At 62.6% G+C, this 24,186-nt stretch overlaps 2 protein-coding genes across 3 annotated transcripts; one reads left to right on the top strand and one right to left on the bottom strand.

Annotated features, from left to right (window-relative positions):
* Positions 1–18,345, top strand: HDAC7 (histone deacetylase 7). Of its 2 annotated transcripts, none has more exons than XM_058656097.1 (27): positions 1–121; positions 8,047–8,094; positions 8,451–8,633; positions 9,500–9,690; positions 9,781–9,856; positions 9,943–10,057; positions 10,255–10,370; positions 10,442–10,567; positions 10,845–10,936; positions 11,028–11,138; positions 11,306–11,399; positions 11,487–11,644; positions 11,732–11,905; positions 12,508–12,751; positions 13,010–13,143; positions 13,229–13,349; positions 13,430–13,479; positions 14,346–14,453; positions 14,904–14,959; positions 15,050–15,137; positions 15,396–15,515; positions 15,626–15,723; positions 16,587–16,705; positions 16,922–17,055; positions 17,126–17,210; positions 17,569–17,704; positions 17,791–18,345. In XM_058656097.1, exons 3-27 carry the CDS (start codon positions 8,579–8,581, stop codon positions 17,834–17,836), a joined length of 2,847 nt encoding a protein of 948 aa, XP_058512080.1. In that variant the 5' UTR covers positions 1–121; positions 8,047–8,094; positions 8,451–8,578; the 3' UTR covers positions 17,837–18,345. The 2 variants fall into 2 exon arrangements, with proteins under 2 accessions (XP_058512080.1, XP_058512079.1); XM_058656096.1 differs by having other exon boundaries at positions 4–121; positions 11,219–11,399.
* Positions 18,335–22,570, bottom strand: SLC48A1 (solute carrier family 48 member 1). The gene is made up of 3 exons (XM_004597860.2): positions 22,366–22,570; positions 19,335–19,502; positions 18,335–18,978 (listed from the first exon to the last, which is right to left on the bottom strand). Exons 1-3 carry the CDS (start codon positions 22,499–22,501, stop codon positions 18,842–18,844), a joined length of 441 nt encoding a protein of 146 aa, XP_004597917.2. The 5' UTR covers positions 22,502–22,570; the 3' UTR covers positions 18,335–18,841.
* Between the last annotated feature and the right edge of the window lie 1,616 nt (positions 22,571–24,186).

Below are 24,186 nucleotides of genomic sequence, written 5' to 3'. Positions count from 1 at the left end.
GCCAGGGCCCGCCCGCCGGCGCCCTCCCTGCTCGCGCCTCTGGCTGCTGCGGCCTCCACGCCTGGCCCCGCCCGCCATGCGCCCCCCGCTCTGAGCGCCTGGCCCGACGCACGGCCCGCGGGTGAGTACCGGGCCCGGCGTTCCCGCGCCCCGCCGAGCTCGAGCTCCGGCAGCTCCCTCTGGGCCGGGGCTGGGGCCCAGGCCGGGCCGGTTCCGTGGCCCCGGGGCGCGGGCCTCCCCGGGCGCCCACATCCGCCCCGCGGCCGCGGTGGCGGCCGCGGGCCCGAGGGAGGGGCTACAGGCTACGGCTGAGGGCTGCGCTCCCGGGAGGGCGGCGTCCCGGCAGGAGGTGGGCAGCGTGAGGGCGCAGGGCAGCAGCCTCTGAGCTGAGGCCGGGAGCTCAGTGCGGCATCCCTTGGAGCCGGGCGGGGCCGGCCTGCCGCATCCTTGGGCTGCGAGAGCTGTGCCCTGTCGCGGCCCATGCTGGGGCGGGGAGGGATCTCGAGCATGGTCCCACGTTCTTGCTCGCCCACCGGGATGAAGACACACCTGTGTCCAGGTGAGCCGAGAAAGGCAGTGTGCACAGGAGCGCGGGAAAGTGAGGCCAAGCCCTGCCAGGAGGAGCAGGAAGCACCTCCGGCCAGGGCTGTGCGTGCTGCAGAGGCTGTCCCCTGGCGTGCAATTCCAGGCCTGGGCTGGGAGACACTCCTCTGGGGCCTGGCGACCGCCAGCACCAAACTCCTTGCCTCTGGACAGCTGTTGCCCTCCACTCCCCCTCCCTTCTGGCTTCCTACACCTGGCCCCCTGGCTCTGCCCTCTCAGCACCCTGCTCTGCTTGAAGTGGGATGTGCCTGTCAGAATTTGGATTAGAGTTGGGCGTGGGGCCCCTGGCAGCATCCTAGCAGCTACGCTTGGAGCTCGCCAATTTCTGCCCCAGCCCCTGGAGAGCCTCACCCAGTTCCCAACACAGGGATTGCTCCCTGGGGCCCAGCCCTTAAATGCACTGCTCTGCAGTCATGGTGGAGGAGGCCTGGACAGTGGTAGGTCCTGGGCCTGTGGGCCAGTGCAGAGGGCCTCTGGCAGTGGCATCCCTCTGGCCTCAGGGTCTCTTGCTGGGCATTGTGTGTGGCAGCACTCAGAGTGCGTTGGGGTGGGGGATCCCTGGCCCTATCCTTGGCCATGTGTGAGGGGTAGGGTGTTCCTGGGTTGGACAAGGGTCCCTGGGCCAGACAGGCTGCTCCTCGTGGTGAATGTGGGAGGCCAGGCCCTTTTGTGGGTGTGCCTGCCTTCCAGGCTTTGCTGAAGAGTTGCTGGTCTTGAGGAAGGACCCGAGGCTGGGTCCAGGCCCAGGAGCCCAGAGCCTGTGCAGGGCTGGCTGTGCATGTGGGCAGGGCTCCTTTCACTGGATGGGCACTTCCTCTAGGGCAGGAAGCCTGGATTTCCTGTGGGGGTCGGAGTGTTTGGGAGTAGGGGGCTCAGCCTGCATTGCTCCTGCCTGAGGCTGCTGCCGCCACGCTGGGGCTGCAGGAAGACGCTGGTGGAGGGGCCCAGGCTGCCAGGATAGTCCTTGGGCAGGAAGCGTGGTCTACAGGTGACCTGCCGGGCATTGTGTGTGCTTGGGTGTTTCCCTGTTTCTGTGGTAACCTCCCCTGGGGGCCTTCAGAGGCCTGGGCAGTCTAGGAAGAGTTGCTGAGTCCTGCAGCTCCCAGGGCCTGGGACCTCAGTGGACGTGTGGCCCTGAGGTGTGGATGTGTGGCCGTGAGGGAAGGAGGGAGAGGTGAGGTGCCACGCTCTGGGGCCCCTTGGGCACTGGCCTGCCTGTGTGCTCTGCCTGCTGCTGGCAGCTGAGGCCAAGGGAGTCCTCCCAGTGGAGCGGAGCCGGTGTGGAGGGAACAGCATGTGCACACATAGGGGCTCTGTGTGGGTGTGCTTGTGAGGCAGGCCGCATCTTGTGTGTGCCGCGTGAGCCATGGGCTACAGGCATGGTTTCCTTGTGCAAGTGATGCCAGCAAAGCTGGTCTCTGTGATCCCTGAACACGCTTTCTGGGAAGGCAGTAGAGATTACACCATCCAGGCCGTTTGTCTGCAGGGTGGGGTCTGGGGCCTGACCTTTAAGTTTGCACTTATTTTTTGAGAGATGGAGATCTTCAGTCTAATCACTCACAATGTTATGACAGGGCTGGGCTAAGCCAACACTAGGAGCTGGGGACTACATGGAGGTCTCCCATGCGGGTGACATAGGTATGATTTGAGTCGAGCCCTGTGTCCCACACTGGCTCTGCCTAGTGCACCAAGTGCCTGCCCTGGAGACTGTGTTGGGAGTGGGGACCTCATCCTGTCATTTCTCCTTTGAGACCTGCTGGCTTAGGCCACAGGGTGTTAAACAGGGAGGCCCAGGACAGACCCCAGATCTACCTGGGATATGTGTGATGTGGTTGTTCCCTGGGGTCCCAGTCGCCCCCCTGACCCTGCTCTTGCTGAGGCTGCTGCTTGGGAAATCTTGGGGCTGTGAAGCCTCAACCCTGAAGGCCGGTGCCAGCAGCCAGCAAGCCCCAGCAGTGGCCTCTCACTCAGCACATGGTACTGGTCATGGGCCTGCAGAAGCAGGGACTAGATAGGAGCAGGGTCTTCTGTTCTGCCAGATGGTGGGCGCTAGGGTTGGAGTGATTAGCTCCTTGCTATCGCAAGCCCTTTCAGGTGGACTGGCACTCCCACCCCTGGACCACATGGGGAGCCACCTACCTCCAGAAGGGGCACCTGTGCCTAGAAGGACAGAGATGCCTTGCCTGATGCCAATGGTAGCTGCGCCCTCTCAGGCTGACACCCAGGCTGGCAAGTCACTGGGGATTGAGCTTGGGGCCCATGACTGCTGTGTGTTGGGCACGGGGAGCCCCCAGGGCCCCAGCCCTGGCCCTCCACTCCCCTTGGGCACTGGCCTAGCTGCCACTGTGGACACTGGTAAGGATGAGGCATCCAGCTTCATGGTGCCATGGGCCCTGGCAGGGAAGACGGAGCCAGATGGGGCTGGGGTGGGAGGGAGGTGAGAGGAGCTGAGCTTGTGCCAGGCTGGGGCTAGACCAGAGGGTCGCTGGGTGCTGGGTCAGGTGCCTGCTCATGTCAGCTGGTAGGAAGCTACCTTAGACCACCCTCCACCCTTAGCTGTTGGCCAGCAGCCTGAGTCCCACGTGCTGGCTGCCCCTGCTTGGGCTCCTATGGGCCACCACTCTGTGCTCCTACCTGCTGCACAGGGCTGGAGGGGTGGCTCCAACTGGTGGCCCCTGCCTCAGATCTGCACCACTTCCTTTCCCTGGTGCCCACAGGAATTGGAAACCCCAGTGGTCAGAGGCTATGGGCCCGAGGGGCCTGCATCAGTCCTGGGGGTCAGCAGGGGAACCCCGCACTCCTTCCGCCTGCCCATTCCAGGGAGCCTGCCGTGGGGCAGGCTGGGAGGGACAGGTTCGGAAAGAGCCGGGTGGGGGAATTTGGCATCTTGTTTTTACCCTGCAGACGTGACCGCTGCGTGCCTTGAACCTGAGTGACGACTGGTGGCACCCTGGTGGCGCAGCCGTGGGGGCCCAAGGGGGGAGTCCCATGCAAGGTGGGGGTGAACGGAGGGTTAAAAATAGCAGCGGCAGTTTCGGTTGGCAAATGTGGAGGCGGGAGCGGGAGGTGGGCGGCACGGCTGCTCAGCAGAGCCGCACCTCTCCTGGTACCCTGAGTCACCTAGAAGCTGCTAGGGCCAGGGCAGCACCCTACTGGGCCAGTGAGTTGGGCTTGGGGACCCCAGGATGCTCAAGCTATTGGGTATCCTGAGCTCAGACCCTGGGGTACTAAGGCTCCTTCCCCACTCCCCAGCCTACCTGCAGATCCTCAGGTGACTATGAGCAGGCCTCAGGCTGTTCACCTGCAGCATGCAAGAATTGGAAGGAGGTGGATCCAGCTGCATTAGCTCCCTGTGGGCAGGGTGACCACTGTTCACAGTGGTGAGGATTCAGAGTGTCTGGCCCCACTGTCCACAGAAACAGACCAAACCTCTACTCCAGAGGCCTTCACCCACCAGAGCCTGGAACAGGGTGGTTTGCAGCCAGGAGGCACGGGGTAGACCCTGACCAGCTCTGGGGCCCTGCTGATCCTGAGGAGCAAGCTGCCAGCACAGGGGGTGTTTTAGACTCCCGCCCCAGCTGCCGGCTATAAGAGGAGCAGGAGGCAGAGGTAGGCTAGGCTGTCACTGGTGCCTGAAGTGAGTGTCCCTGGCATGGTGGCTCTGGGAGAAGATGGCAGTGGGTGTCAGAGATAAGTTGGCCCTCATTTAATACCTGGCCCAATCCAGGGCCCTTGCTCAGATCCAGGGGGACAACCCAGGATGCAAGTTGGGGAGACCACCAGTGAGCATGGCCTTCTGTGGGTGCAGGCAGGGGTCCCAGAAGAGGCGGTTTGGCTAGTAGTCAGAGAGCTTGCTGCCAGGACCCTGTGCTCACTGCTCTTCAAGGGTGGCCCCTCCATGTTGGGGGGATCTTCATCTCACTCAGGGCCTGGTTAGCCAGGTGTTGGACCATCCTTATCTGCCGGGTCCAAGCTGAGGGCCCTACCTCCAGGCTTTGGGCTGGCTGGATCTACTCGCTCCCCTCTCTTGCTGGCCTGCAGGTCCTAGTGTCTCCTCTGCCCTTGCACCCATTCTGTGCCTGCCCAGGGACTCTGCCATGTCACTCCCTGCCTGGCCCTGGGAAGGTATGTGTGTTCTGCCATACCCACTGGAAGCAGTTTATGGGAAATGGCAGCATGGACAAACATACCCAAAAGTCAGGGAAAACGGGGATGAGGAAGGAAGTGCAGGTGTGCTGGGGGTGCCTCCTGGGCATGAGGGCAGGTGAAGGATGCTGCTCTGGTCTGTCCCTGCAGGCACAGGGAAGCCCAGGGCCATCACTCAGAGCCAAGGGCAGGCTTGGGTCCTGACCACCCTGGCCATGACTTCAGCCGTTTCCCACCCCATGAGTCCATCCTGGGTGGCCAGGGTGGACCCCACATCTGCTGTGGTAACACAAGCTAGTCAGGGTGAGTGCCATGACCGCCCCCATGGAGATAACATAGCCACTATGAGCCTTGCTCTGGCCCATCCCTGGCTTACCCCATAGCAGGGAGGCCGAGGCTCGGGGCTGCTGGGAGTGGATGCAGGGAGGCAGGGCCCTGCCAAGGATGGCCCAACAGGGAAGTGGGAGGCGGCTCAGAGAGGCAGCCCTGGCTGGCAGGTGCTGTGCCTCAGCTGGACACCCTGGGGAGACCAGCTGGAGTATCAGGGGGAAGGCAGCTTGGCAGAGTCCAGCAGACCTCAGATGCATCTGCTGCTACCTGTGGGACTGTGGGCCTCACCTGCTTGGGATGTATGTGGTAGACTTCCTGTTGTGAAGACTAGGGGCACACCCAGATCCGGCTCTCCTAGGGCACAGCCTTCCTGCCCAGAGTGCCCCAAGCTGCTGTGGCAAGTGCCCAGGCGGTAGTACTGGCCTGGGAGGGGGCCGCCTTACCCCCTGACCACCCTCAACTCGAGCTACCGCTGTCATGGTTACATCTACTTCCTGTTTCATTTGTCTCAAACAGCAGGAGGGGGCCCTGGCTCCCGCTCCGTGAAGCTGTTTACAGCCCTTAGTGTGGGATTCCCAGAAAGAGACTCCAAACCGGACATCCTGCGGCTGCAAAATACCCAGGTGTGGAGAGCTAAAAATAGCTGTCTTGCACTGGCGGGGGCGAGGGCTGTGCTCACAGCCTGCTCTGGGGCACACAGCTATCCTCCCGCCTCAGCACCCCGTGGGCCCTGGCCTGCCAGCCGACCAGCTCACCTGCCCACTGACCTCTGCCCGTGCCAGGAGGCGGGGCCATCATAATGCTCCCATGAGACGCTGTGAGCTGCAGGTGCAGAGCCCCAGGCCCAAAGCAGGGACTTGGTGAGTCCTGGGGTGGCCTTGCTGGGGAGCCCTGACAAATGGTGTCATCTTGTGAGCAGAGGGCTGAGGCAGGAGCCACCTCAGTGGCTCACTGCTGGCATCGGGCTAGTGAGGAAGCGTGCAGTGCATGGGTGTGCAAGCTTACAGGAGCTCATAGGAGCAGGAAGGGGTGGCGATAAGTGGGCTGGGGCTGCATTCCGAGAGACGAAGGACAGCCAAGGGGGCAGCACCAGCCCCTGCCAGGAAAGGAAGTGACCACCTGCTAACAGGAGGCGCCCATACCTGCCTGTGATGCCCCCACTGCGGCAGAAATAGCTGGCAGGGCTGTGGGAAGTGGATTCTGGGGACCTGTTGGGAATTGCTCTGTGCTTTCTCTGGCGAGATGACTCTTGAACATATTAGAGATGGTGTCATTCATGTCCCTGCCTCTGGAGCCTTCCTTCCTGCCTATGGCTTCACTGTGCTGATCTGGCCTGGCCGGCTGGATGCCAGCCTACTGGGTGGCGATGGCCAGTCCCTGCTCATAACCATCCTTTTTGGGCCCTGTGTGAGCCTGGGCCTCATAGCCTCTGAATCCCCCTCAACAGAGTGTGTGCCCACCCCTGGTGCCTACTCACCGTCCTGGTACCCTGGTTGAATCTTACAGCTCCTGCTGGTCTCATGCAGGTTCTGCCATGGGAAGGAACAGCAGGGTATCCTGCTGCCAGGACATGAGGTGTGGGGAAGGCAGCCCCTGCATCATCTGAGCAGGGAGCCGTGGGACCCTGTTCCTGCTGGAGCTTGGGCAAGGCAGTGGTAGCTCTTGGAAGTGGGCAGGAGTGGGCTCTGGTTAGGTCCAGGCGCCCAGGGCTGGGGACACGGCTTCCCACCAAGCTGTGGTAGTTGACAAAAGCAGCAGAAATTGGGCCACGTGCCCTGAGGCTCATCCTTGGGCAGTTGCTGAGGCTGGCGGCCACTTCTGAATGTGCTGACACCTGCTCCAGGCGTGGTGGAACTTGGGGTCCTGGGCTTAGAGCCAGGTGGAGCAGGAGGTGGCTTTCTGAATGGTCAGGGCTGGGCTCTCCCGCCAGTGTGCCCTGGGGTCTGGCGGGGAGTGTCCCTGGTTGGGGCCCTGGGACCTTCTGCTGTGTAGTGCTTGGTGTACAGGGCCTGGGCCACGGGGACAAGGCATAGAGAAACTGGCCCTGACTTGGTCGCTGCTGCAAGCACCTGACCAGGGACGGAGGCCAGAGAGGACCACAGGCTGTACCTGGAACCAAGGCCAGGAGCCTCCTTGGTGCACCAACCCTGCAGAGCAAACGAGATGCTGAGGGATCCAGGGACCTGTCCCAGGTAGAGGGGGCCTGTCCTGGATAGAGGGTACCTGTCCAAGGTAGAAGGTGCTTGTCCCGGGTAGAGGGACCTGTTCTGGGTAGAGGGTCCCGGATAGAGGTCACCTATTCCTGGTAGAGGGTCCCTGTCCCAGGTAGGAGGTGCTTGTCCTGGGTAGAGGGGGTTCTGTCCCAATAGAGGGGACCCATCTGTGGGGGCCTCAGGTGGGACAGTTGGATTGGGTAGCGGCATCTGTGGCCATGCTTGTCTGTCTGCAGCTGGGTGCTGTCCAGTCTGGGTCTATTGGCCTGATGTAGTCCACAGGCGTCTCCCTGGCCTCTGCAGCCCCTTCCTGCCTGTGAAGTGGTCCTTCTGCTCCAGCCTGGCCTGGGTGGTCGAGGGTGCTGTCCTAGGTCCCTAGACGGCTGTGGGGGTCTGCTGGGAGGCTGTGTGCGTCTCTTGTCCTGGGATAGAGGTAGCAGGACCCAGGTGGGGCATGGAGCTCCTTGGACTGCCAGCATTTCCTGGCCCCTCTCCCTCGGTCACTGCTCCTGCTCCCTGGTTCCCCTGGCCTGGGCCCAGGCACTACCTCTTCCATCCAGGTTCTGGCTGACTGGAGACTGAGTCTGACCACATTGGGATGTTGTGGGCTGCCGTCAAGCTCAAGTTTCCCTGTGGACATGGAGGAGGGCTCTGGGACATTTGAAAAAATGAGGGGTCCTGGCTCAGGCTCTGCCTCTCCCCTGCCCTGCCCCACCTGTAGTTCCTCATTCCATTCCACTTCTCTCTTCTGCAGATGGGAACTGAGTGAGTCAGGGCCCACCACTCCAGACCCCCAGCACAGGTAAGAGACAGCCTAGGGGAGCTCCAGGTGGGAAAGGAAGCAGAGGGATGAAGGATACATGGTGAGAAGCTGTGGAAATATGGAGCTGTTCTCAGGCAGAGCTGGGAGGAGTGAGCTGGGGTCATGGGAAGGGGTAGGATGGGCCAGGCCACCAGCTGCTCACAGGCACAGCAGGGACTAGATGAGGTCCTCTTGTCCTGGTTGGACAGCAAAGCGGGAAGGAAAGGAGAGAGCGAGGGGATGGGCTGCAGGTGTGTGGTGTGTCCACAGCCTCAGCATCCCCGAGCAGCTCTCTGGAGGTGACACCCCCTGGTGACATGGAGTCCCCCTCTTCCCCCCAGCCCCTGCTGGCCCAGGACATGCCAGGGGGCTAGGTTTGGACTGGACAAAGCCCGCCCACATTCCCTGCAGCTCATGTCCCCAAAGGGCCAGCTCGTCGCGAGATCCCCAGCCTGGCAAGTGGTCATCCCTTGCAGTGGACAGCATGGAAGGCCGGTGTCCTCTGCCACCATCGGGGCCACCCAGGAGCCTGCAGGCAGGTGCGGGTCAGATGCCTGGTGCACAGGAGCACAACCAAGTCCCCAGAAGAGGACCAAGCAGGGTGCTGGGACAGTGTGGCTCAGAGAACAGAGACCTTTGCTGGGCTGGAGCCTGTTGCGCAGGGGGACCCAGGCTCAGACACAACCACAGGGAGGGTCTGGGTCGCCTGGTGGCCACCTTCCCCAGGGCCGAGGGTTGGATGCTGCCCATTATCAGCTGGGGCTGCCCCACAGACTCTTTGTCCTCCAGAGAGGACCCTGGCCTGGGTAATCTACAGCATTGCTCACTTTGTCCCTTGTGCTGGCTGCCCTTGGTGTCCGTGTCTGGCAGAGTGTGTCGTGACACAGTGGAGGACCTGTAGCTGCCTGGTCAGAGTGCTTACCCTTGGGATTCTGAGGGAGGCCTCCTGGGAGCTGCCTGCCTGTGCTGTGGCACTGCTGGCCTATTCTTGCTCCTGGTGTCACTGACACTGCTGGATGGTGCCGGACACTGGCCTGGTGATCACTGAGTTGTCCCTGAGCTGGTGAAGCCCCCAACATGGACGTGGTTGTATTGAGTGGCTGCACCCTGTAACCTGGGGCAGATGGGCAGGACAGCCGTGCTTGGCAGGGACTGAGCAGTCTGCCTGCCAACTACTGGTGGCCACCTTCCCCGGGGCTGAGGGTTGCCATGGCAGGCAAGCTTGGCTCTCACTTGGACTCAACCTGCTCTGTTTGCAAGGCTCATTACCTGGCATCAAGTAACCCTCAAGGAAGATGGGTGGACAGCAGCCACCTACCTTGCAAGGCCCCAGGAGACCAGTGGGGTAAAGGCCAGGGAGGGGGGCCTGGCAGGTCAACTGAATACTACCCTTACCTGTCCCCAGGCTGTCCCTCACCCTGCACGGACATGCCCGGCCCTCAGCGGCAGCCCATGGACCTGCGACTGGGCCCGCGGCCCCCCATGGAGTCCCCACAAGAGCCTGCCACACTGCTGGCGCTACAGCCGCCCCAGCACCTGGGACATCAACTTTTCCTTGCAGGCCTGCAGCAGCAGCATGAAACAGAGCCCTTGAGGGTAAAGATGCAGGCCCCAGTCCCACTCCCTCACCCTACTACATGCCCCTTGAGCTGCCAGCCCCAGCCACAGCTGCCCCATGATGTGCAGGTGCCGGCAGCAGCGTCGCATGTGCGTCAGGAACAGGAGCTGCGGCAGCTTCTCCACAAGGACAAGAGCCGGCGGAGTAAGGCCGGGCACTGGCTCTGGTTCCCTGGCGGACCCCCACACCTGCCTGTGCCCAGCTGGCTCATGCCCAACCCTGACCTGCAGGTGCTGTGGCTAGCAGTGTGGTCAAGCAGAAACTGGCTGAGGTGATCCTGAAGAAGCAGCAGCAGGCGGCGCTAGAGAGGACCACCCACCCCAATGGCCCTGGCACAGCCTACAGGTGACGGCATGCTGTCCCTCTGCCCACATAGCTGCTCTATCTTGGTCCCTGCTCAGGGCGGGGCAGTGCCCCGCAGGCCTTCACCCTGGCCCATGCTGGCCCACTCTGGGACCTGTGGTGGCTGCTGGACTCTTGTCTGGGCAGCTGTGTGGGGCTGGGGGCCATGGGGTCTGAGGTAGCCCTACTGCCTTCCATAGGACACTGGAGCCCTTGGAGACGGACAGAGCCACTCGCTGCCCACTTGGCCACTTTCTGCCCCCTGTCTCTAGCCTGCCCACTGACCCTCCTGAGCACTTTCCTCTACGTAAGACAGGTGAGTCAGGTGTCTGGCAGGGGTGGCTGGGAGGCAGACTGGGCACTCTCAAACCCTTCCCTGACCTGCAGTCTCTGAGCCCAACCTGAAACTGCGCTACAAACCCAAGAAGACCTTGGAACGCAGGAAGAACCCCCTGCTGCGAAAGGAGAGTGCTCCTCCCAGTCTGCGGAGGCGGCCAGCTGAGACCCTGGGAGGTGAGGGAAGCTGGCTGCCCACCCCCTCATCTCCTTCCCAAGCTCCTGGGCATGGGGTTCAGGCAGGCCCTGGCCAAGTGACAGCTGCCCAGGAGAGGGCCGTGTAGGGGGCAGGCCCTGTGCTGACTCTAATACTACTGGGAGGTGCTGTGGCCAGTGGTAGCTATTCTCCTCTCTGCACAGCCCCAGGCAGTGGAGACCACTTTGGGCAAGGATGCTGCTGCATGTGCTGCCCACACTGGCCTCTGACTGCCCCTCCCTTTCTCCTTGAGCACAGACTCTTCCCCCAGCAGCAGTAGCACACCTGCATCCGGCTGCAGCTCTCCCAATGGCAGCGAGCACAGCCCCAGTGCCAGCCTGGGCTCTGAGGTAAGGTTGGCTGGGCCCTCGAGGAAGCGTGGGGACTGAGGGGTGTGTCAGGCCAGAGCTGCACCGACTCCTCGCCTGCTCCCTGTGACAGGTGCTCCTAGGCCAGCGGCTGCGACTGCAGGAGACCACTCTGGCGCCCTTCACCCTGCCCACTGTGTCCCTGCTGCCTGCCATCACGTTGGGATTGCCAGCTCCTGCCAGGGTGAGTGCCACCCCCATCTCCTTCCCTCCCCCCTCCTCTGCAGGGACCTGCACACTGACTGCCTCTGTGCGCCTCCCCAGGCTGACAGCGAACGCAGAGCCCGCCAGCCTCTGGGCCCTCGGGGACCTGTTCTGGGTAGCGCCCATTGCCCCCTCTTCCTATCCCAGGGCCTGGAGCAGGAGGCTGGGGGTTCCCTGCCCTCTCGCCTGCAGCCCGTCCTCCTACTGGACCCCGCGGCCTCTCATGGCCCCTTGCTGACTGGTGAGTCCCCTGCCGGCCTGAGGAAGGCAATCCTATACCCCATCCCAGCTTTCTCCTCTTATGCCCCCCAACCCTTGCTTCTTGCAGTGCCTGGCCTTGGGCCTCTACCATTCCAGTTTGCCCAGTCTTTGCTGACCCCTGAGCGCCTCTCTGGGTCAGGCCTGCACTGGCCCCTGAGTTGGACCCGCTCGGAGCCCCTTCAACCACACCTGGAGCAGCTGAGACCTCACCTGCAGCTGGCTGAGGTGAGCCCAGTGGGTGGAACAGATGCCTGCCTGGGCCCCTGGCTCCTGCCCCTGCCTACAGTGTTCAGCCTGTGTCTCCCTCCCCAGAGGCCCGCCAAGCTGAATGAGAAGCCCCTGCTGCGGCAGATCCCCTCTGCTGAGGGCCGAGAGTCGGATGGTGGTGGGGTACGGCAGGTGGTGAACAACGGTCTGGAGCATCGGGAGTCAAGCCACAGGCAGCCAGAGTCCAAAGGTGTACCTCCTCCCTTGCGGCCCCCGCAGGTATGGTCATGTGAGATGGGAATGGGTGGGGAGAGGGTGCCATTTAACGGACAGCTTTAGAACTCAGGCTGCCTTCCAGACACTCAGGGACCACATCTAAAACATGTGTTCACATGTCTGCACATACGGGACTATACCCTGCCATGCCCACACATGTTACATGTGCTTGCTGCATGCATGTTGCAGATGTAGGTACACACACACCCATGCACACACAGTGTGCAGCTAGGTTCCTCCTGGGAAGCACACACCCTGGGACTGGTCAGAGATGACCAGGGCAGGAGGTGGGACGGATCATGTCCCTGCCTCTGGCTGGAACACCCACTGTAAGACTCAGGCCCTGGTATGTATGGTATTTTAGGCCAGTTTTCAGGAAAACACATTCGGCAAGAGCGGTGTGGGCTAAGGGTCTCCCTTAGTTCTGTTGTTCGGTGGGCATCTTGGGCCCCTCACATTAGCCCCAAGTCTGCCCAGGCCCTTCCCCTGGGGGTTATGAGGGGGCCCTGGTATTTGCTGTGCTCCTGAGCAGGGGCAGGCTGCAGAAAGGAAGGTCCCTGGAGTCTCCCAATTAGGGCTGACCCAAGCTCCTCTTGCCTCCACAGAAGCTGCTCGAGGAGCCCTGTGCCCCACAGGTGTTGTGGGAGCACAAGCGCCCGCCAGGGCCGCTGACCCAGGGATCTGGGGACTGTGTGCTGCTCCCACGGGCCCAGAGCGGGCACCGCCCCCTGTCCAGGGCTCAGTCCTCCCCTGCGGCACCCGCCTCACTGTCCAGCCCGGAGCCCACTGGCCAGGCCAGGCCCCCATCCAGCTCAGATCCCCCCGCCAGGACCCTGCCCTTCACCACAGGTGAGAGGGGCTGGGGCACCCAAACCCTGGGACCCTTCTGGGCTGTGAGCTCCTGGGTTGCATAGGGATTTGGCTTTAGCAGTGTCTCAGCCAGCACCCTGGGCTGTGTGCCTCCTTGGTTCTACTACCTGCCTGCCCAGTGTGCTGTGAACTGACGTCACGTGCTGCCTTGTGCATCCCTGATTGGTTTCCTGGGGCCCAAGGGATGGGGTGCGCTGGCTGCTCCCCGCCACTGCCCGCCTCCCACTCGCCTGGCAGGGCTGGTCTACGACTCGGTAATGCTCAAGCACCAGTGCCCATGCGGTGACAGCAGCCGCCACCCAGAGCACGCAGGCCGCATCCAGAGCATCTGGTCACGGCTGCAGGAGCGGGGACTGCGGAGCCGTTGCGAGGTGAGACTGCTGGGTCAGGTAGGGGGTCCCTGGAGTGGCGGGGAGGGACGGGCTGGCGGGGGGCTCAGCGCCCTGCCTCCCGCAGTGCCTGCGGGGCCGCAAGGCCTCCCTGGAGGAGCTGCAGTCCGTGCACTCGGAGCGGCATGTGCTGCTGTATGGCACCAACCCACTGAGCCGCCTCAAGCTGGACGACGGGAAGCTAGCAGGTAGGACCCTGCCCTGTGCCTCCCACACCCTGCCTCAGGCCCTGCGCCCCCTCACCAGCCTGTCTCCACTCCACCCCCAGAACTCCTGGAGCAGCGCATGTTCGTTATGCTGCCCTGTGGCGGGCTTGGGGTAAGTGTGACCAGCCCCTGTGAGCTCTTTCCTGACACCATGCTCCCCTTCAGCCCCTTGGTGGCCTCGCCCCCTTTCCACAGAGAGGGAGAACACTTACGGGGCTGGCCTGGCCTCGACCCCAGGTGCTGGGCCCCTCCCTGATGGACTGTGGACCACCTGGTGTGGCCAGGGTGGTGCCCAGTGGGATGGAACACTGCCTCCCACCACGCCCTAGGAACTCAGCCCCAGCAGCTTTGCCTCGCTGCCCCGGCCCAGCAGCTCCCGCAGTGGCCTTCAGGCCTGGAGCCCGCTGGCAGGGTCCTGCTCAGCTGTGCCCATACTTTCTGATTCCCGACTGTTGTTGCTCTGTCTCCCTCCCGCTCCCTCTGTCTCTCTCCCTCCAGCCTCTTGCGACTGTCTCTGCCTTCCTGGCCTCTCTCGGTCCGCCTGGCCCTCCCCATCTCCCCATCACGCCCCAGGCCCCTCCTTCGCCCTGAGGCTCAGGGACTAGGTTGGGGGGCCTCCCTGCCTGGGCTAGGGGCCCCCCCCAGCAGAAGACAGTGGTGCTACGACGTCGGCAGGGCCTGAGCAGAGTCTGCGGGGGTTAAGACCCCCTCCAGGCCCAAACCCCACGTCCTGCCCAGGTAACGCCATGCCCCTCCCCCAGGTTGGGAGGCAGGCATGATGCTGCCTCGGAAGCTGACGGACAGCTGGGAAGGACCCTGCTGGGGCTGGGGGCCCAGGAGGCTTTGCCTTGGGGCGGTGGGACCCTGGGAAGGCAGCAGTAGCTGCCTGGCTCCCTGCCCTTAGGGTCCTGGGCTGCGGGGTGGGCGCTGCCCCAGGGAAGGCTTGGTGTGATGCAGGCCCTGGCTCTGGCCCCACAGGTGGACACTGACACTGTCTGGAACGAGTTGCATTCCTCCAATGCCGCCCGCTGGGCGGCGGGCAGCGTCACCGACCTGGCCTTCAAGGTGGCTTCCCGGGAGTTGAAGGTAAGAAGCGCCAAGGCCCAGCCCCAGCCCTTACCTGGTTTGCAGCCTCCGGTGAACAAGGGTTGTCCAGGGTCTGGGTCTGGATAGCATCCATGACCCTGGACCCCTGGGCGTGTAAGGATGCAGGATCCCACAGGCCTGCATTCGATGCAGTCACTTCTGCTCCCTGGAACCCACCCTGAGGCCACACCACCCCAGGCGCCATATAGACAGGAAGACGGTCTGGCTTTCCGCCCCATCTCAGGCCTGGGCACTGCCTCTGCAGCCAACAGGGGTCAGGGGACAGACTATGGGAGGGCAGGGACTGGTTTTTGCCAGGGTACAGCGGTTGCAGTGGAGAGACGTAGGAGGGGCCTACTTTGGGGAGCGAGGAAGGGAAGGAGCAGGGGGAACTGGTTCCTGCAGGTGCAGCCCCCAGCTGCCTGCCTCCACACACTGCTCTGATTCCAGAACGGCTTTGCTGTGGTGCGGCCCCCGGGACACCATGCTGACCACTCCACAGCCATGTGAGGTCCGGGGTGGCTGGGCGCGGGGCGGGGTCCTAGGGAAGGGGTCTGGAGAGGGAGCCGGCCTGACCCCCCTCTGACCCCTACCAGGGGCTTCTGCTTCTTCAACTCGGTGGCGGTCGCCTGCAAGCAACTGCAACAGCAAGGCAAGGCCAGCAAGGTCCTCATTGTGGATTGGGTGAGTCGGCCTCCTGCCCCATGGGAGGAGCCTGGAGCTGGGACTCAGTGTCCCATTCTCCATGAACCTGCAGGCCTTGACTTCCCCAGTGGGGAGTCATCCAGGGGACAGCCCTGGTCCTACCACATCCACCCCATACTCTGTTGTTGGGGCAGGGAGGGGGTATCTCTGGCCATTCCTACTGGTGCCTTGCTGGGATCATGAGGACCCCTCTACCTTGTGGCCCTGGAGCCCAGTTTCAGCATGGCCTCCACGCAGGATGTGCACCATGGCAATGGCACGCAGCAGGCCTTCTACCAGGACCCCAGTGTGTTGTACATCTCCTTGCATCGCCACGACGATGGCAACTTCTTCCCAGGCAGTGGGGCCGTGGACGAGGTACTGCCACTGCTACCACTGCCGCCACCACACCCGGCAGAACCCAGTGAGCTGCTCTGCTCCTGGCCACAGCCTCACACTCCACCCTACCCTGGGGCCCTGTATTCCAGGTGGGAGCCGGCAATGGCGAGGGCTTTAACATCAATGTGGCCTGGGCGGGAGGCCTGGATCTCCCCATGGGGGACCCCGAGTACCTGGCTGCCTTCAGGTAAGGGGCCTGCCTGTCCCAGCTATCACTAGACAGAGGCCTGCCTGAGGGGGATGAGAGTACTGAGGTCTCAGATGGCAGCGTGGGGAGGAGCTGCCTGGAGCGGATGGCCTCCTTGGCCCTGGAGTGGCTGGGAGAGAACTGGGAAGATATTTCGGAGGCAGCCACTTAGAGTTCTGTATAGGAGGCATTGGCTTGGAGAATACACACAGACCTAGGTGTGGATGAAGCCTGGCAGGCCAGGGAGAGGCTGTGGGAACGGATTGGCTGGGAGCACAAACAGACTGGTCACTTGTCAGACGCTGCAGCCATGGTCTAAAATGGGCACAGTCCCAGAGGCCCATGGTTCTAGTTGGTGGGCATGAGCAGTCCTGCTCAGGTCTTCCCAGGCGAAAATATACCCCAGGTAGACCCATTACACAACAGCTGCACATAGCCACAGAAACCACATTAACACATGAAACACCCCCATATCACACACATACACCCTGCCCATGTCCACTTCACATACGCACAGCCTACACATGTCCACCTCGCACACATGCACCCTGCTCATGTCCACCTCACACACACACTCTGCTTCTGTCCACATCTGCCACCACATCCTACACTTGTCCACCTCACACTCACACGTTGCACATACCCACTCACCATGAAGGATTCCCTTCGGTTGGCTCCTACCTGCCTGTTGGCTACCTCCAACCAAGTCCCCAGGCCGTGTGCAGGTACCTGGGTTTCCCAGGAAGTAGTTGAGAGATCCACTGTCCTGTGAGGAGTGGTCATCCCCCAGCTAGCCAGCCAGAGAGGGCTGGGGTTGCCCTGCCTCCCGCTTGGGGCAGGCACTAGTGCTTCTTCCTTTCTAGGACGGTGGTGATGCCTGTCGCCCGCGAGTTCTCTCCAGACCTGGTCCTTGTGTCGGCTGGTTTCGATGCCGCCGAAGGGCATCCTGCCCCACTGGGTGGCTATCGAGTTTCTGCCAAATGTGAGTGACTTGGATCCTGACTGGGATCTCGCCCTTGGCTCTCCCTCCATCCCCAATGTGCAAGGCTCCGGGAGAGGGACATGGGAATTCCGGGACAGGCACCCCTGGGCCCTTGGCATGAGGCTGAGGTGGGAGTCTGCAGGCCCAGGCACAGCTATTGCTGAGGCTGGCTCCATGCACATGCCACCTGCCTATCTCTCCCTCCCCCCGCCCCAGGCTTCGGGTGCATGACGCAACAGCTGATGAGTCTGGCTGGAGGTGCTGTGGTGCTGGCCCTGGAAGGCGGCCATGACCTCACGGCCATCTGCGACGCCTCCGAGGCCTGTGTGGCCGCCCTCCTGGGCAACAAGGTGGGCAACCCCTGGCCTCACTCCTGGGTGCCCAGGCCAGGACGGGTGGCTGAAGGGCCATTCTCTACAGGTGGACCCATTCTCAGAAGAGAGCTGGACACAGAAGCCCAACCTCAGTGCCATCCGTTCCCTGGAGGCTGTGATCCGCGTGCACAGTGAGTGGGGCCAGCCTCCCCACTCTGCCTGCAGCCCTGGCCACCATGGGGGTTGGAGGAGAGAAGGGGCCTCTGCCTGCCTGCGATGCTCCTTACAGCTCCAGTTCTACTCCATGGTTCCAAGTCCTTGCACTTTATGCAGGGACCCAGGGTTTGGGCTAAGGGTGTAGGAAGGGAGAGTGGCCTGCCACGTCCACAGCAGCAGCCAGGATGAGCCTCCCCTACCTAGGACCCTCCACACCATCAGCCATGACAGCTGGGGGAGAAGCAGGGCAGGAGGTCCACTTGAAGACGGTAGAGCAGGGGCAGGTGGTCCACTGACCCCCGCAGGGGACATAACCTGCCACTCCCCCACCAGGTAAGTACTGGGTCTGTATGAAGCGTCTGGCCGCCTGCCCTGATACCTGGGAGCCCAGGCCGCCTGGCACTGATGCCGAGGTGGAGGCTGTCACTGCACTGGCGTCTCTGTCTGTGGGCATCCTGGCAGAAGACAGGTAACACCCAGCACCCCGCCTACCAGCCCACCTCCGGAGCCCCTGGCCCCTCCCTGCAGCCTTACCTCCTCGCCCCACCCCGCCAGGCCTGCAGAGCAGCTGGTGGAAGAGGAGGAGCCCATGCATCTGTAAGGCCTCCCTGGCTCAACCTCTGTCCTCCAAAGGACCCTGGCACGCCACAGCCCACCTGTGACCACAGTCCTGGCCGGCAGCCCCCACACTGCATACAGTCCCAGGCCCTATGCACAACTGTGAGCTTGGTTGCAGTTGAGAGCCCTCCCCCTGCAGCCAGCAGGTGCCCTGGGAGCTCAGTGGGCTCTGACTCCATTGTGCCGAACCTTCATCTCCCCTCAGGGGCACAGCCCAGCCCCCAGGGACCCCTCGGCCTCTGCCAGTCCCACTCACCTGGGGCCTCTTTTGCCAGCTGGCTCCGCTGAGGGTGAGGGGGCCTCCTATGCCGACTCCTTGGCTTGCAGGACCCAGGCCTGGGCCCAGAAGGAAGATGTGTGAGAGCATGTGTGTGCTTATGTGTGTGTGTGTGTGTGTGGCAGCACATGTGTGTGTATGTCCGTGTATGTCCCCCCACTATATCCCGCGCATCTTTTTGTAAAAAAGAGAAAAAAAGAAAAATCTGAACAATAGATGTTTTATTTGCTTTAAAAATGCCTGTGAGAGGAGTGTCCAGCTCAGGCTATGTATATGGGCCCCGAGGGGTCTGGTTGGAACCTACCTGGCCCTGGGCTCCAGGGAGCAAAACCCAGGGTGGGGTCCAGGTCTGGAACCCCCATGTCCCCGTGCATGCAGTCCATGGACGGCTCCTGCACCCACAGCTGAGGCTCTGCATCTGCCTGACTTTCTCAGCCCTGGAGCCTCCGGCCAGGCCAAGGGGACCTTTGTGTGGACCCCAGCTTCCTCAGCCCCACAACAGTTCAGTCCAGTGTCTGGACAGCCCCTCCTGCCCCACCTCCTGTAGAAATCAGTGTTGCTGCCTGCCTGTACCCACCCCGAGGGCAAGTGGCCCCGCCAGCCCTCTCCCATCACCTCCTATGGGACCAGCGCTGCTGCCTGCCAGCGCCCACCCTGAGGGTGAGTGGCCCCCACCAGCCCTCTCCCAGGGTCCGCATGGGCAGGGCTAGGTCAGAAGTCGCTGAGAATGCTGATGTCGGCGAAGTCTGCACGGTAGCGGTGGGCATACAAGCCCAGCAGGAAGGCCCACTTGAAGGACACGCAGCTCCACACACAGGACAGGTAGTAGCTGCTGGGATCCATGAGGCCTGTAGGTAGAGTGCCTGTCAGAGCCTCCCCAGGGCAGTGCAGGTGGTCAGCCGCAGAGCGAGTGAGGGCAACGCTGGCTACCCAGCGTCCACTTCTCCCACCTGCAACCTGGCCACTTGTCCAAAAATCCAGGCACCCTCCTACTTCTCTCTACAGCCACCAGAGCGCAGGGCTACCTGCCTGGACTAAAGGAGCCTGGCATCCTTCCAGCCCACTGCTCTCCCCTCATTGTCTGCCCTACAGGATTCAGGGTTACAGCCTCCTCCCTGTACTCCCCCCAGGGGTTCAAGATCACTGCCCCCTCCCTTGGGATCATTGGACATTCCCCTGTACCCCAGTACCCAGGGAGCCTCACTATGGTGCTGAGTGATGGCCAGCGTGAGAAAGGTGCAGAAGGCGGCTATGGAGACAGTGGCGAAGAAGACACCCACGAAGAAGAAGCCACGTAGCCCCTTGAGCCAGGTCCTCCAGTAGTCCTGCTTGTACATGATGTGCGTGACCAAAACCCACAGCGCCAGGACACCTGGGGGACAGACACTGTCAGACCTCCCACAGACAGCACCCCTGGGGACGGACACTGTCGGACCTGCCACAGCCAGCACTCCTGGGACACAGTCACACATGTTAGAGCCAGCAATTCTTGACACCGAGTACTGGGAAACACAATTGGATTACCCAGGACACCCTGGGAGTTGGCCACACTACCAGAGCCAGTATGTGGAGGAGACACAGACTCACCAGGTCAGCACACATCACAGACATGACCTGACATGCGATGTCCAGCACACCTGGGAGACAGTATCCTCACCAGGGCTGGCATGCCTGGGTGACACGGTCATACCCACCCAGCCCCCAAGTCTGTGCCGTGCCCTGGGTAGCAGGTTCTTTCCAAGCTCCCTACAGTGGCCTTGCCACCCTGGGAGTCTCCCAATTCCATGGGGCACCACTGTGGCTCTCTGACCTCACACTGTTCCTCTGGTTTGCAGACAAGACGTCCCAGAACCCTGAGCCTGTCTGGGCCTGACCCGGGCATGGTAGGCACAGATGTCACTCAGCCAGTGCAGCACAGCTTCACTGTTGTGAAAGGCAGTGCCTGATGGCACTGCCCACAGGCTGGGACAAACATTAACCCCACTGTCCAGGGCCCGGGGCAGGGCTCAGTAGCCAGCAACTGCAACAGGCTTACAAGAGGCCCAGTCGGTGTCAGGCTTCCAGTGTGCCTGGGCAGGTGGGGGACAAGATCCATGGTGAGGGTGCCCTGAGGCAGGCTGCTGCTCCGTCATCTTAGGCTGGCCAGCCAGGGTGAGGGCATCGCGAAAGCACCCGTCCTCCCCACGCCTAAACTACTGGGTGATGGTGAGGCTGGGAAGGCAGCCACCATGGGGCCCACTGGGAACACAGACCCACAAGGCCCAGGGGTTAGGGTTAGGGTTCAGCATTGAGATTGACCCAGACTCTGCCCCAGGAGGGTGGTGGCCCACCCTGCAGCCCATACTCCCTCCCTGCTCCAATCTTGCCCACCCCAAAGCTTCCCTGGGGTTGGAGGACTGGACAGGGGTTCCCTGACCTGGGGCCAGGAGTGTCAAACAGGCATTTCCTCCTCAGCAACCACAGAGAAGGCAGCAGCTGGGCTCCTGGCGCCCCTGCGGCCACCACCCCTGTCCTCTCCCAGCACCCCAGGGCCCTGGGCATTGGGCTTAGTGCCACGAGTACCTCTGTGGGCACTGTCTATGGCCATCCTTTTTCCTCCCTCTCTCCTCCCAGACAAGGGCTGGCCTAGAGGGGCCCTGAGATACTTCCCACTTCGCAGTCTGCAAGTCAGCTGGGCAGGTCAGAGGCAGCCTCCATGACTCAGCAGTTTCTAGCCCGCAAAGGCCAGGGCCCAGGGGCTGCCCCAACCTGATCCCCACAGGGCAGCAGGCCTGGGACAAGGCCATGATGGCCTGATGGCAGTCCAGGGAAGTCACCTGGGTACCCTGCCTTGCTCAGCCCCTTCCCAGACACCCTCTTCCTCCTCCAACTCTCCCAGGGCAGGGAGGTGCAGGGACTGCCCACTTAACTAGGACGCCTGTCCGCACAACTCCAGGGGCGCAATCAGGTGCTGGTCTGGGCCCCCTTCCAACCACTGGCTCTGGGATCCCAGCTGGAAAGCCAAAGACCCCAGGGGTGGGGGGCTGAGTGCAGCGAAGGTGGTCACAGTCCCCCTACCCTGACCAAGGAAGAGATGGTGGGAGGTGAGGGAGCCACAAAAGCTAGGGGAGGAGAGGCCCAGGTCCCCCAGGAGATACTGATTAACTTTACTATTATTCTCTTTCTTGCCCAGAGCAACAGGCCATGTGTGCTACCTGCCACCCTGCACAGCCCTTCCCCTAGCTCCTCACGGTGTGTGTGTGGGGGGGGACTGTGTCTCCAGCCACCAGCACTCTGCCCCCCACCCCAGGACACCCGACACAGCCGTGACTCAGCAGCTTCTGCAGGACGTGCCCGTCATAGGGCACTGCTCACAAGCCCACAAGCTGCTGAATCTGCGTCTCAAAAGGGGAAGCCCGCTGCAGACCCCTGTGGTGGGGAGGGGGGACCCTGGCTGACCTGTGGCCCCTCCCCTACAGCTACACCCCAAGCCTCTTTGGAGATGCTCCCCAGCTGGGCTGCCGGGGCCCACACCTCCACCAGTTGTCCCCCACATACCCTGTTTACCCAGAGGAGGGGACTGAGACGCACAGAACTGGGGACTCTTGTCATTCCCTCCTCCTTCCACCACCTCTGCTCAGGGACGGCTCCACCCGCCTATCTCTCAGGTCCAGACGGCGGGGTGGGGGCCAGATGAGGGCAGTCAACAGGCTGTCCGGCTGCCCAGGAGACAGCTCTGGGCATTCCCCTGGCAAGACCCCCCCTCGGGAGGGCGCCCAGCAAATGGAGCTTAGCAACTCCTTTTCGGAGCCCTCTCCCCAACAGCGCTCCTTCAGCGACAGCCCCAAGCATGCATCACTCCACCTGGCCCAGACTCGGAGCCTCAGCCTCCAGTCTGCAAGGTGGACACGCTGACGACACCCACCAGGTGGGACTCGCCCAGGTCCTGCTGCAGGGCTCCGTGCAGGCACGCGCGCTGCGATCGCGGGACACGGAGAGCTCCGCTCCGCGCGGGGCTCCCCAGGGCCCCCGACGCTCCCAAAAACCGGGGTCTGCGCCCTGTCGGTGGAGGGGGCGCCCCGCGGATAGGAGAGGCGGCCTGAGAACGCCCGGGGCTGAGGTGCCGCTGGGCGGGCCCCAGCAGTCCCCGGCCGCACGGAGCCTTCGCTGTCAACCGGCCAGGCCGGGCAAAAACTCCCACCCCGCGCCAGGACTGCAGACGGAGCCAGCCCGGCGCCCCTGGCGCCCCGGGGTACCTGCGAGTCCCCCCATGGCTGCGGTCCCCGGCTGCCTGTAGACCACGGTCCAGACGACGAAGATGGAGAAGCCGGCCACCGAGCTGAAGCCGGCGTAGGCGGCGCGAAGGCCCAGCTGCAGCCGCGTCGGGGCCATGGGCTGCAGGCTGCGAGCGGCGGCGAGCGCGGCGGGCGCAGGTGCAGGCCCAGCGGAGCGCGACGGCCCCGCCCCTCTCCGAGTGCCCGCCCCCGCGGCGGCCGAGGCCCCGCCCCTCTCCCGCTGGCCCCGCCCGCTCTTGCGACGTCAGAAGCTGTCGGTCGCGCCCCCTGCAGGCGCTCCGCGGAACGCGGCGTCCCAACTTGGCGGGGCGAGGTTTTCTGGGCGCCCCGGCTCACCCGGTGTCTGACTGACTCGGCCTTGGCAAGTGCGTGTTAGGCAACACCCACCGTAACTTTCAACATGAGCCGCAAAAAGACTTCCGTGCAACTGCAGGCCCCGGTAGAAGCTGTTTATCTGCTTTCATTGGCAAAGAGAGCGAGGGCGAACCACCGGTTCTCTCAGCAAAGCCTGGCCTCACCAGGGTTGGAACCCCTCCCAGGGGCGGTATGTGGGGTCAGGACGCAGTCCTCCTCCCATGGCCACTGCCTCCAGAGCTGCAACTCCAACAGACACTTTGTTCTGCCTGGGCCGGCCACCCAGGCTCCCCCACCCAGGGCCCCTCCACACGGGCTGGGCAGGCAGGTGCCCTCAGGGCTGGGCCTCACTCCTGGGACACTGCCTTCAAACTCCCACAGGAGCCACCCCGAGCTCCCTGTGGACCAGTGGCTTCCCGTCTGCCGTGGCCCCCACTAGTTCCTGAGCCCAGTGACAGCCCCTTACTCACAGGGGCACGCGGCTCCAGCTGGCTTCTTCCCTCAGGCCTGCCTTCAATTCAACAGCCCTGGGATGGGAGGGTCTGCCCTGTCCTCCCTCTCCCCGCAGCCACCCCCACTGCCCACCGGCCACTGCCCACAGCCCCGCTCCTGAACGCTGCTTTCCCCCAACCCCATCTCCTCCACAAAGAAGCTGGAGGGAGCTCTCCATTTCTTTCTTTTCTTTTTTAAAATTAAAGGTGTATTTCTTTGGGCCCAGCCCGGTGGCCTAGCAGCTAAAGTCCTCACCTTGAACATGCCAGGATCCCATATGAGCGCCGGTTCTAATCCCGGCTGCTCCGCTTCCCATCCAGCTTCCTGCTTGTGGCCTGGGAAAGCAGTCGAGGACAGCCCAAAGCCTTGGGACCCTGCACCCATGTGGGAGACCTGGAAGAAGCTCCTGGCTCCTGGCTTCGGAACGATGCAGCACTGGCTATTGCGGCTCAGTTGGGGAGTGAAACATCGGATGGAAGATCTTCCTCTCTGTCTTTCTTTCTGTATATCTGTCTTTGTGGTAAAAATAAAATACATCTTTAAAAAAGATGTATTTTATTTATTTGCAAGGCAGTTAGAGAGAAAAATAGGTATCTTCCATCTGCTGGTGCACTCCCCAAATGTTTGCAATGGCTGAGACTGGACTGGGCTAAAGCCAGAAGCTGGCAGGGCTGGCTGGAACACAAGCACTTGGGCCACGCAGGCCATTTGTGGGGAGCTGGATCAGCGGTGGAAAAGCCAGGACTTGGAAGCAATGGCTTTAGCTGCCACACAGGGTGCAGGCCCCAGCGGTGTGACCCTAATACAGCAGTCAGGACACAGAGACCCCTCAGTCCCACCAAAGCTTCCTGAAGCTTCTAGCCAAACTGTTCAAGGCCACCAACCACCACCTGCCCCCGCTCAGGAGGGTCGGTCTCTCTCTCTTTTAAGATTTAC

This window comes from Ochotona princeps, chromosome 27 (assembly GCF_030435755.1).
Source record: "Ochotona princeps isolate mOchPri1 chromosome 27, mOchPri1.hap1, whole genome shotgun sequence".
Lineage (NCBI taxonomy): Eukaryota > Metazoa > Chordata > Mammalia > Lagomorpha > Ochotonidae > Ochotona > Ochotona princeps.
This window is presented reverse-complemented; position numbering and strand designations above follow the sequence as displayed.

What these genes read in the sequence shown, in the direction of transcription:
- HDAC7 (XM_058656096.1), top strand. Translation starts at nt 8,579, where the DNA reads ATGGAAGGCCGGTGTCCTCTGCCACCATCGGGGCCACCCAGGAGCCTG. An exon ending in CAAGGACAAGAGCCGGCGGA is followed by an intron (nt 9,857 to 9,942) that starts GTAAGGCCGGGC and finishes CCTGACCTGCAG; the next exon opens with GTGCTGTGGCTAGCAGTGTG. An exon ending in GGCTGTGATCCGCGTGCACA is followed by an intron (nt 17,211 to 17,568) that starts GTGAGTGGGGCC and finishes CTCCCCCACCAG; the next exon opens with GTAAGTACTGGGTCTGTATG.
- SLC48A1 (XM_004597860.2), bottom strand. Translation starts at nt 22,501, where the DNA reads ATGGCCCCGACGCGGCTGCAGCTGGGCCTTCGCGCCGCCTACGCCGGC. An exon ending in AGCCATGGGGGGACTCGCAG is followed by an intron (nt 19,503 to 22,365) that starts GTACCCCGGGGC and finishes TCTGTCCCCCAG; the next exon opens with GTGTCCTGGCGCTGTGGGTT. An exon ending in GGCCATCACTCAGCACCATA is followed by an intron (nt 18,979 to 19,334) that starts GTGAGGCTCCCT and finishes CTCTACCTACAG; the next exon opens with GCCTCATGGATCCCAGCAGC.